General features: G+C 36.2%; 1 protein-coding gene across 1 annotated transcript; it reads right to left on the bottom strand.

The window, feature by feature from the left end:
- Window positions 1-6,675: 6,675 nt before the first annotated feature.
- On the bottom strand, window positions 6,676-7,259 carry LOC142625202 (uncharacterized). Its single transcript, XM_075798895.1, has 2 exons — window positions 7,060-7,259; window positions 6,676-7,012 (listed from the first exon to the last, which is right to left on the bottom strand). The coding sequence occupies exons 1-2, from the start codon at window positions 7,257-7,259 to the stop codon at window positions 6,676-6,678; spliced, it is 537 nt and encodes a 178-aa protein (XP_075655010.1).
- Window positions 7,260-13,194: the final 5,935 nt, after the last annotated feature.

Genomic DNA, 13,194 nt, shown 5'->3' with positions numbered 1-13,194 from the left:
ACATCATCCCTAGTTTCATCCATTGGTTGTTCAACTACAGGTTCATTCATTTCAGCCAAGACAACTCTACTTCTAGGAGTAAAATTATCCACATAGTCATTTTCCAAGAATTTGGCATTTGTACTAACAAACACTTTATTATCCTTATGACCATAGAATAAACCTCCAACTGTTCCTTTTGGATACCCTACAAAAAATAGCACTTCTGTTTTAAATTGTAACTTGTCAAACTTTCCTTTCAACACATGTGCTGGACAACCCCAAATGTGGAGATGTCTCATACTAGGCTTACGCTCATTCCACAACTCTATAGGTGTTTTAGGAATAGACTTCGAAGGTACTAAATTCAGAAGATACATTGCAGTATTTAAGTCATATCCCCAAAAAGAAATTGGTAGAGTCGAATAACTCAACATGGACCTAACCATATCTAAAAGTCCTATTCCTTCTTTCTGCTACACCATTTTGTTGTGGAGTTCCAGGTGCAGTCAACTGGAATATAATCTCATTTTCAGTCAAGTAATCCTTGAAGTCACCAAGAAGGTATTCGCCACCTCGATCAGATCAAATGGCCTTTATGTGTTTACCCAATTGATTCTCAACTTTAGCCCTAAACTCTTTGAACTTTTCAAAGGTTTCAGACTTCCGTTTCATTAGGTATACATAACCAAATCTAGAGTAATCATCAGTGAAAGTAATGAAATACTCATAGCCACCTCTTGCTTGGATTGACATAGGACCACATACATCTGAATGTACTAGTTCTAGCAAATATTGCGCTTTTCTACCTTTTGCATTAAAAGGTCGTTTGGTCATCTTACCTTCCAAACAAGATTCGCAAACTGGAAAACCATCAAAGTCCATGGGCTGTAAAAGTCCATCTTTGATTAGTCTTTGAATCCTACTTGAATTAATATGACCTAAACGCAAGTGCCATAGATATGCATCACTAGTAAAAGGAAACTTTCTCTTTAATAATTTTACATGAGAGCTATTATCTAATTCAGAATTGTATAATTCATGCTTATCAGGAGTTAAAATATAAAGACCATCCACAATATTGCCAGAACATATAAAGACTTTATCCTTCTTTATTACAACATTGTCTTTCAGGATAACACAATATCCATGTTTACCTAAGTAAGTTGCAGAAATTAAATTCCTACGAACATTAGGTACATACAAACAGTCTTCCAATATTAAAACTCTAGACTTAAAACACAAATTAAACACTCCAATAGCTTCAATCGGAATCTTGTTCCCATCAGCCAAAGTAAGAAATAGTTCTCCCTCATTCAACTTTTTGGTCTCCTGGAACCCCTGCAAAGAATTGCAGATATGATTAGTACAACCTGAATCCACACACCAGGAATCTGTTGGATTCTGTACCAAACATATTTCAAGAAGAAGTGAACTTTTCATACCCTTATTCTTGGCAGCCTTGAATGTTGGACAATTTCTCTTCCAATGTCCTTTCTCACCACAATGGAAACACTTTCCTTTAGTTTTCTTTCCTTTGTTGGCAACCTCTAAGGCAATTTGTTTACCATCTTTCTTAATGAAGTCCTTCTTCTTCTTCTTCTTACCCTTGCCTTTCGACTTAGGTTGAGAAGTAGAAGCTTTACCAACATTGGCTTCAACACTAGAAGTACCAAGGATGCCTTCCGCCACCACTAACTCATTCATTAATTTAGACAAAGAATAAATCTTTTTGTTCATATTATAATTGAATCTGAATTCCTTGAATGATTCTGGTAGTGACTGGAGTATCATATCTACTTGGGATTCTCCATCAATGTCGGCACCTAAAACTTCTAATGTGTTCAGATTAGCAATCATCCTAAGACAATGCTCCCTCACTGAATTTCCTGCAGCCATTTTGGTATAATAAATTTGCCTCATGGTTTCTTGCCTTGCAGAACGGCCTTGCTCACCAAACATCTCCTTCAGACTATGCATTATGTCCGAAGCAAGTTCTACACCTTGCATTTGATGCTGTAAAACATTTGAGATAGATGCTAGGATATAGCACTTGGCCATCTCATTAGATTTCTGCCAACGATCATATCGCTGTTTTTCCTCAAGATGAGCATCTAATGAAGGAAAGGTAGGACATGGTTGAGTAAGCACATACTTGTGCTCTTCAGCAGTAAGAACAATGTCCAAATTTCTTTTCCAGTCAACATAATTGGATCCAGTCAGTTTGTTTTGGTTAAGAATAGAAACAAGTGGGCTAAATGATGCCATGATAAAATTTGAAAATAATAAACATGAATATAATAAGTAAACTGGACATTATCAATTTAGCATATAAGCATATAATATGGAACCTTAATAAAACCATAAAATAATATATGCAACGACAACCCAATCTCATATTCAATATCCCTCAGCATAGAGTGAACATAAAATACTATGATTGATTGAGAACTATTCTCATTATTAGTACTATCATGATAACTCTTATCAAATACTAATAATATGTCGTTTTACATTTAGCCTCTAAGTAATAATAGTAAGAACTCAGCATAGAGGATACTATAATACTTAGTCTAGTGTATACCATTGTCTAGAATCATGTGTAACCACATTTCATCCCTTTAACAGGCTTATTTTGTAGTACTATGATAAAACACCCTCCGCATGGAATGCAAAACTCGAAACTAAGACAAGGTGTTTATCAAACCACTATAAACTAGGAAATTCAATCTTGTAGGACCATGAAATAAATACTCTCCGCATGGAATGCTAAGCTCGAGGCAAAGACAAAGTATCTATTTCACACTACTATGAACCAACAATGGAGGCCATGAGATCCAACCCTTGTATCTCTCTCCCACTAGATATTTTAAATTAAAGGTTTTTAAGGTCAAGAACCATAATAATGTTAGACACGTGAAAAAATATAATCCTAATCTCATTAGGAATAAATTTCATTAAACTAGCATTAACATATATAAATATATATATATAACGTAATAAAAACCCTTATTATATATAAAAATTTATATTATATTATATTATATATAATATACAAATTAATATATATAATATATAATTATTACATATTATATTATATATATATATATATATTGTACGGATTGCATGGCTTGGTTGTTTGCATGCATAATCCTTATAAAACAAAGTACATGACAATTATGTCAATAAGCCAAAACATGCACTAAATGCCAACCAAGGATTCATATATATATATATATATATATATATATATATATATATATATATATATATATGTACATAACCTTCAGATGTTAGAATGCTTTATACGGATTCAATCTTTTAAATGCTTTATACGGTTTAATATATGCAAGAAGATGGCCAAGCCTTGCTCCAAGCCATGCAATCCGATCAAGCCATGCAATGAAGCCAAGCCATGTAATGACATTCAAACGATACAAGAAAAGTTCCAAATAGTGCATGCAGTTAACAATTACAAAAACAGTTATTTCATAAATTAATAACTGTATGTAAGAACCATAAAGGCACGGCACTATTCACTTCATCTTGTGGGCATCATTCACGCACAGTACATATCTATGCAATCCCATATTCTTCCATTGATGGTAATTGAATCAATGACCAATCCGTTCACATGTAGAACAATATATCACATATATTTATCAATGCACACAAAATTTATGGAACAATATCTTTATGCAGAAATTTGAAAACACAAAGATAACGGTTTTCTTAAATTCTAAAATTCAATCACACGCTATACAATCATGATATAAAAACCTGGCTCTGATACCAATTGAAGGAAAAATTCTGGTTTTGTATCTCATACAAAACACATAGCAAAAGCAACAAACAAGGATCTATTTCATTCACGATTGATAACGTGCACTATATAAATTTCAGAATTTAAGAACAAGATAGCGTACCTTGGTGTGGAGAAATTCAAAACAAAGATTAAAAGCACTTGGGAACACTTTTAATCTTCACTCCAATTCCACTTTACGCTCAAGATGTGTGGTCTCTCAATCATTTTTCAAAGGGAGAATGAAAGTGTGTCTCACACTCTCTCACACACCTTTTCTTATTTTTCACTAATAAAAATTCTGTATGTTTCTCCCTTTATAACTAACTGATTATCTAATTGGGCTGGCCTATTGGGCCTTTCTAATTGGGTTTTAGTGTGTGGCTTGAAGTGGGACCAAAAGGGACCAATAAGACACTAGCTCCAATGGGCCTTGGGCTTTTCCGTCAACTCTTGACAAGTCCAAAGTTACCATTAATTATATTTAATACCACTATATAAATATAATCGCACTCTAGGCCTTATTAATAAATTCTATCCCAAGACTTTATTATACATGCAACCCCTTCATAAAATATTCGTAGTAACACAAAGTCATAAATGTAGATTGCCACTTTGTAAATTACTACATCTTATCCTTGAATACCCGGTTTAATTCTTTAACATTATTCATTATATATTTATGAAATCCAATTTCATAAATATATACTTTAGTAATTTCTTACTAAAGTAGTTAGGCCTAACTCTTTGAATAACTAAACCCATTAAACTTATCTCAAGGGAATATTTTATATCTCCATCAAGAGACTATGAATTCCATCTTGAGAATATATGTTCCATCAACACTAAATGTGGCTGCCCAACATACTGAGGTTTTGACCGTCACTTTAGATCTCACTCCTGAAATATCAAAGCAACCTACACCTCATGATCAAGTCCATTATTCTCTCAGGATTATGAGTTCATGCAAATAGAAGTCGTGAGATTTATTATTCATTTGACAGTCGTTAGGAGAATAATAAATCTCACAGCGGTCATGTTCAATATGTCTTAACTCTTAAAACATATCAACATATCAACTAGAAGTCTCCACTTCCATGATCAAGACAAACCATCTTAGTTGATACGTTATAGTCTTCGCAGATAAAATGCCCAATTTCATAACCGACTACGAACTATAAATTCTGAGTTTACAAAGAACTTGTTATTTACATCTTCTGTGACTTTTCACATAAATCACATACAATGCATCTCATGGACTATATGATAATGTCCCATATTCATGTTACCATTATTTTAGATAATAATAAAATAACTTTATCAATCACAATATTAAGTCATACATAATGTCATACATAATATCATACATAGCATCATACAATAGGATTTAAGGGCACAAATCCTAATAGCACAAGCATTTGGGGTGATATCCTTAGAGGATTGGGTACTTGAGTTACAGTTCTCAAACCTTAGGGTGAAGTTTTCCAAGCAAGAAGTGATGGTGTCTATCATCGTCATTACATCTCCAATGTTAGACTCAGCTTCTCCCCCTTTCGATTGCTTGAAGTTCCTTTTGCCATTTCTTTGTCCTCTTGGCCTTTAATAGCGGCCATTCTTAAATGCCCAAAGTTTGTAGCAGTTGGGTCTAGTGTGACCTTGGATTCCACAATGGTGACAAAAGTGTTGAATTTTTAGTCCCCTTTGTGACTTTTGAAGAGATTTTCCTTTCGCCTTAAGTTTAGCCATTGCTGAGTTTGGAGGCTTTGTTGAAACCCGTTGAGCAATCACCTTTGGCGTCTTCTTAGACTTCACTTTCTCAACAGCTATAGTTGTTACCATTGGCTCCTTTGCTTTTACAAAATTCATCTCCTTAGACACAATGGTGTTTGAACTAGCCTCTCTGGTGTATCCTAAGCCGCTCTTGTCAAAAAAGGGCTTTTGATGTGCAAGCACTTCGTCAAGCTTTTTGGAGGAAACCCGCTCAACTTTAGCATTAGCTTGAATCACCTCAAGCTCAAGAAACTTTATCTTTGAATAGGCTTCAGTTAGTTCTCCGTTCAACTTCTCGACTTCATATTTGGTCTCCTTGTATCGCACTAGAAGACTTTTGTAATCTTGCTCTGCTTTCTTCATTTTCTTAATGGCTGCTCTAGCCACTCTTGCATATGCACCGGTCTTCTCAAGGAGAGTATCATAGGATTCTTGTAATCCCATTGATCTTTCATCTTCATCATCATCAAGTTCCTCTACTATCCCAATCGACTCCACTTCAGTGTGCTCACCAAGCTCTTCCACTAACACACTCAAATCATCTAAAGATTGCCCGAGAGCAACGGTCAAAAATGCGAAGTAGTTTCCCTCTCAGTCACAACTTTCTTTCGAGTGTGAATTAGAGGAGTCTGTGTCACTAAGGGTATCATAGGATTCTTGTAATCCCATTGTTCTTTCATCTTCATCATCATCAGATTCCCCTATTATCCCCATCGACTCCACTTCAATGTGCTCACAAAGCTCTTCCACTAACACACTCAAATCATCTGAAGATTGCACAAGAGCAATGGTCATAAATGCGAAGTAGTTTCCCTCTCCGTCGTAACTTTCTTCCGAGTCTAAATTAAAGGAGTCTGTGTCACTAAGGGTAGTTGCATACACTTTACCTTTCCCTCTGAAATAGTTGGGACACTCCTTCTTAAGATGTCCATGATCGTTGCATTCATAGCATATGATACCTTGAGAGGATTAAGAATCCTTCCTATCTTTCTTCTTGAAATCCTTTTTCTCTTTCTAGGAATTTGGGAATTTTCCCTTCACAACAACCTTTCCATTTTTTTTCGAACTTTAAGAACTTTCAGAAGTTCTTAACAAGATATGCCACATCTTTTTCAACCTCATCCTCATCTGAGGAGTCTTGAGCTTTTTTGAACTTTGATCTCATCAAGATCCTTGCTCTCTTCAATAGCAGTAACCTTTGCACAAAAGCTTTCTAGTAATGATCGTAGAATTTTTCTTACAATCTTGGAGTCCTCTGTCTTTTCTCCCAAGTTAAACTTCCCAATTACCACCTCATTTAGCTTCCCATAAAATGAGTCGAATGACTTGTCTTTACTTATCTTCAGCTCATCGAAGCGTGTGGTAAGCATTTGCAGCTTGGTGTCCTTCACCTTTTTGGTTCCCTCATAAGTTTTTTCCAAAATTTGCCACGCCTCATTGGCAATTGTAACATGAGAAATCCTGTGAAACTCATCTAGAGAAACACCACAAAAAATAGCATTTAGAGCCTTGCTATTAGCATTAGCTGCCGCAAAGCTGCCTTATCCCATATGGATTTGGCAACCTCTGGCCTAGTCCATCCTATCTCTATAGCATCCCAAACACTCTCATCTATAGAATATAGAAATGCCCTCATACGGACTTTCCAAAATGCATAGTTGCTCCTATCAAAGTATGGAGGAGCATTACGCGATTGAGATCGATCCATCTCAAAGAGGAGTCTAGGATCTCACTAAGGTAATGAAACCATAGCAAGTGAACCCGCTCTGATACCAATTGAAAGTTCAATTAGCGTATAAAACACCAATGAACATTTAGACCCCCAAATACAAAAATGCCAACACAAGCTTATACTCAAACAATAGATGTGCAAAATGATAAGTACAAGCAATACCCAAAATAATAAACAACTCTAACCCATAATTAATCACAACACAGCAGAAATTAATATGTAAGATTAAAGGAAGAGAGATGCAAACACAAAAATAACCCAGCGATGTGTTATTGAAGAGGAAACCGAAGTACTCACCAGAAAACCTCTCCGCCGCCCTCCAAGCGGTCAATAATCCACTAGAGAATAAAGTTGGGATACATGTATAGTAGAAGACCCTCCAAGCCTAATCTACCTAGTGCATCTAAGCCGTCAAGCTTCTTGCTCCAACAGGTTACGCCAAACCTTGTCTTCTCTAGCTTACCAAATCCTGCAATCGCCCATTGCATCAACCAAATGAATTGCTCCCTTCTGAACTGCTTTCCAAGCACCAAAATACCTCCTCACTGATATGGGTATGGTGAGATAGGATTTGGCTAAATGTACCTCTCAAGAATATGACAATGGAGAGAGTGAGAGTAGAGGAATTTGGAGAATCAAAGGATGAAGATTATGGATGAGTCATTCTTGTTTTTCTTTAGGGTTTCTCTCTCCAAATTCTCTCTAGAAGTTCTTAACATTTCGTGGGTATAAGGGTATTTATAGTAGGGTATATGAGGAATGCGAAAAGTCAGTTTTCAACCAAACAAGTCTCGACTGGAACGAGTCGCGAGTCTAAGTCATGAGCTAACTACCTGACTAGACTAGAAGTTTTTTCCTGTAGTGCTCCAGCTGTCATGACTTTTCAGCTCCCCGTGCATGCTTCACACTTGTGCCATTCTGGCAACTTGCCAGTCGTGAGCCAGTCGCGAGATCCAGTTACGAGACTCTTTTGACTTGCACACATCTTGAGTTTTTCTGCACACTTTCTCACACACAACCCTTACATAAAACCCACCTAAATACAAGGTATCTAATTGCTAAATTACAAGCAAATTTGGCATGGAATAAAGCCAACACATGATTGAATAAATTCAACCTTACAGTTCACCACCAGCCAAAAGTGTTGATAGAACAAAGGGGGCGTTTCATCTGGACCCAATGTTTTCAATGGAGCCATTTGTCTCAATGCATCCAATACTTCTCATTCCATAAAGTCTCTAGTAAGTTCTGCATTCATTTCAGAACTAACCACTGTTGGAATAAAATTCAGTGATTTAGAGTTTAGGACTAGGTTTGATGTAGTAAATAGCTCACTATAAAAATCAATCAGAATTTTCCCAATCTCATTGAGTTGATTCTGCCATTCTCCCCTTGTGTCTTTAATTTCCAGTATTGAAATCTTCCTAAATCTTTTGGTAGCTTTGTTATGAAAATATTTCAAATTATTGTCCCCCTTGCTTATCCACAAAATTCTAGACTGGTGGCTCCACATTCGGGTCTCCTTATTAATCAAAGCATTAATTTCAGCCTTTAGAAACCCAACCTAAAAATTACATCCACTTCTCAAAGCTTCTCTCTCAGCCAGTTACAGTATTTTTTTTTCTTTGTCTCCAATTCCTTTCAAACGTTACCAAAACAATCTTTATTCCACCACTCTAAATCCTTTCCACACTTCTCAAATTTTTTTTAGGACCCTAGTTGCTTTATCCCAATCCATAGTATTAACCCAAGCCACCGCCACAGTCTCCCCATACCTCGAATCTACTAGCCACATTTCTTCAAACATGAAGATTTTTTTTTTTGGCAGATTTTCCAATCCAGACAGGTTAATAGATAGAGGCAGATGGTCTGAAGAGAAAAATGGTTTACTCTAGTTCCACGGGGATAGTCAAAAACCAAGAGTTTGTTGCCATGCCTCTATCTAGTCTTTCCCATATCAAATGATCATCTTCAAAATGTTTCCTCCAAGTATATTTAGGTCCAACAAACCCTAAATCCATTAGACTACACTCATCAACTATGTATCTGAAAAGCTGCATTTGATTATGGCTTAGTAAAGCTCATCCCAACTTCTCATTCAATTTATTAAGCTCATTGAAATCCCCAGCACACAACCAAGGAATGTTTGCTGAGTATTCAAACCCTTCAAAGTACTCCACACTTCAACTCTTCTATGTGTTTCAGGTTCCCCATAAAGTACGGTAAACCTCCATTCCTTATCTATGTTCTTGTTTATGAAAGTGTCAATAAAGTACTCATTAAAATCTTCAACCTTGAGACTAACTGAATTCTTCCAAAACAAAACTAATCCACCGGGTAATTATTGGGAACTCTCAAAGTACCATAAATGCGTACTCCTCCCTCTCACATAATTGTGGTCCCACTAAATTTATGGTGGGACCCACAATTCATGTGAGAAGAGGGAGTACGCATTTATGGTACTCCCGAAGTATTCAATAATTTTCCCTAATCCACCTCCCTTCCCACTTCTTGGCACAACCCACTTCTGATCAAACTTTATTTTTTGAAGGACACAATCTAGCCTTGCATCATTTGCCCATGCTTCAGCTATGAACATGACAGATGGATCTTTAACTCATACAATACTAACAAGCTCATTCTTTGTACGTGGGTTCCAAAGCTCACAACAATTTCATACTAAAAGATTCATTGTGTTTGGCAGGGCTAATGAACAGCCTCTGCTAATATTTAAGATTGAGTGATATCCCCTTGAGAAACCTGCTACCTTTTATTGGGTAACTCCAAGATGATTCTGCTATCATCTTATGCTCTTTTCCCTAATGCTATTAGATTAGTCCTCACACCGTGGCCTTCACTAATTCAACAGTTGAAAGAGTTTTAAAAAGTCTCAGAATTAATACCTTCCTTTTGAATATCAGTTTCCATATCAGGATTGTCAACCCCCGGTGAAGGATTTGAATTTTCAGTCACTACTGTGGTCGGAGTAGCCCTCAACTCATATGATGCTGTGTAAATGTAAGAACTTCTATTTTCAAAAAACCCTGGGACGAATATGACATTCTTTCCAACCGATTAATAAGGTGCTGCCCTGAGATAAGGGATCAAATTACTGTTGATTGACAGATAGATACCCTTTCCTCTTAATCCATAAATTACAACTTTTTTCATCGTGGGTCAAGCATCCACACCAGTAGAAAAGATTTGGTAATCTTTCATGCTTAAAAGTCACCCATGTTTTCTCTCCACTCTCAAGGGTTACAACTTTGCCTCAGCAATGTGGTAAAGAGACATTGATAATAACTTGTACTCTGATAAAATGCCCACTCTCATCATCCACAACACCAATGGATTTATTGATCTCACCTATAGTATCACAAATGCCCTTGGCCACCTTTTTTTTCATAAAACGAATGGGAATATCAAGAACTTGCACCCAAAAAATGGCTCTTTTGAAAAGTTCCCGAATCTGGAATATCCAAATCATACTTTTGCAATAGAACTGTTAGAAACTGAAAATGATATGAATGGACACCCAAAGTGGGCATGTGCTTCTGTATACCCCATCCAAGAGTTATGGAGTAATAGTTTGGACCATTACTCTACCCCACTAAGTCCACTATCCCACTCAATATTAATTGAGTGGTGTGTATATAAACACCAAGAGTAGTATCCATTGTACAGAAAATGAATTCTATATTTCTCATAATGTTTATAGAGTGTTGTGAGGCTCTTAGGTTGTGGGTTATGTTTGCATCACTCTAGTAGTGTGTAACACCGTCGGAGAAACGTTTTTTGTTCGTGGGTTACACAAACTGGAATTGAAAACGTGTTTGGATAGCTGGTCTGCGTGGAGGCTGGCTTTAGATAGCGTAGAACAATCTCAAAGCTCCTGTGTGATCACCGGTTTAGGCCAAGAGAGGTATGCCGAAAAACCAGTTACTTATATTCCGCTGCAAGTTTCTATTTCTTACAAGAACTAAATGCTTGTCACTCCATGGCTGGTTTCTATCCACATCAGCGCTATTATCAAACATAAATAAAACTTTGTGGTCACCCAAATGTCGTATTTTGATAGTATTGGTGGGCCTCCAAAGTTTTCTAGAAGGTTCTTGCAACAACGTCCATTATCAAAAATCTCGAAGTTAAAAACTTTGCCGCTAAAATAAACTCCCTGGATTTCTGGTCTCGTTTTAGAACAAAACCAGTATTTTCCTTAGTAGACAATGACATATTACCCCACCTCTTAGCAAGGTCTTCTACATTGTGAGTCTACGACAAGGAAGGATAAAGAAGAAAAACACACACTATTTCCCTCGAACCCAACAAAAAAAAAAAAAAAACCCTCACAAGCTCCAGTTTTAATATTACTTTTCTAAAAGTATTTTCCAACTCTCTATCTCTACAAATATATCATTATATTATTTTGAGTTTTTTTTTTTAGATATGATATTTGTAGCTCAATAATGGAGGGACAAGCCAACACAACATTAGATTTCCTATTTTCGTCCCATAATGAGATTGTATCATATTTTAATTCTTCTAAATTTTGAGATGCAACCTTCATACTAGTTGCTAAATTCTTAATTCCTAAAAGTGATGTCTAGTTAGTTGCCAACAAAAAAGAATAAGGCCAGAAAAAAAAATACATATTAAACAAATCTTATTTACAATAAGGTACATAAACAAAATACATATTAAACAAATCTTACTTCAGCAAAAGGATCAAATTTAATAGACCCTCACTTATATCAATTTCCATCAAAGACCAAATTGTCAAAAAGTAATGTGCCATTGATTCCATCCATGTCACTCGTATTGCCAGAATGTGGTCAAAGTTGGTGGCAAACTTGCAAAACTCGGCCCATTGTTCTTGCTTCAGAGAAGATGTCTATTAGCATTCTAGGTTATGAATTTTAAATGGCTATAGGAAGTTATCAGATTGTATCAGTTGCTATGCCCCAAAAATAGCAATTGCTTCTACCTTCATTGGAACACATCAGCCATATCATATTGTGTTTAATGAGGAAAGAAATAGTTGATGAGGTACAAATTTTCGGGCCCTAATTTCATTAACCTACTCCCTAAAAACTACCCACATAGGCCCATAAGCCATTTTGAGCCCACATAAATATTTCCCACATATTACCCAAATACTCTCCATATTATTGCTCAACTTGGGCTCCCACAAATATTCCCTATATAAGCCCGACAAATTACCTTGGGCCCTCTCACAAATATTACCCATTATATCCCACATATTATTCAACTTGGGTTTTCACAAAAATACTCATCACATTATTACCAAAACTGGGCCACAAAATTATAATTCCTCCACAAAAAAGCCCAAAATCATTTAACTTGTGGGCAAAACCCAAAAAGCACAACAAAGCTCTTTACAAAGCCCGTTGCTACACGGCACCTCTAAAGCCAGTTGCTACACAGCACCTTTACAAAGTCCGTTGCTACACGACACCTCTAAAGCCTGTTGCTACACGGCACCCTTTACAAAGCTCGTTGCTACATGACATTCTTACCAAGTCCGTTGTTACACGGCAATATTTTTACAAAATCTCAAACTATTTTACAAAGCCCAAAAACTATTTTGGCACCTATTTTAGAAAGCCCAAATACTAGTTTGACACCTATTTTATAAAGCCCAAAAACTATTTTGGCATCTATTTTACAAAGCCCCAATACTAATTTGGCGCCTATTTTAGAAAGCCCAAAAACTATTTTGGCATCTATTTTACAAAGCCCAAAACTACTTTGACATCTATTTTATAAAGCCCAAAAACTATTTTGGCACCTACTTACAAAGCCCAAATATTATTTTGGCAACTATTTCATAAAGCCCAATATTTTGGCTACTATTTCTAAAAGTTCAATATTATTTTGGCACCTACTTACA

The sequence above is a fragment of the Castanea sativa genome, chromosome 2, assembly GCF_040712315.1.
Source record: "Castanea sativa cultivar Marrone di Chiusa Pesio chromosome 2, ASM4071231v1".
Lineage (NCBI taxonomy): Eukaryota > Viridiplantae > Streptophyta > Magnoliopsida > Fagales > Fagaceae > Castanea > Castanea sativa.
Note: the sequence above shows the minus strand (reverse complement) of the source record. Positions and strands in the feature narration are given on the sequence as shown.

Coding starts and splice junctions, on each gene's coding strand:
- LOC142625202 (XM_075798895.1), bottom strand. CDS start 7,259: ATGGATCGATCTCAATCGCGTAATGCTCCTCCATACTTTGATAGGAGC. Junction 7,013..7,059: donor CAGCTAATGCTAATAGCAAG/GCTCTAAATGCT, acceptor TGAGTTTCACAG/GATTTCTCATGTTACAATTG.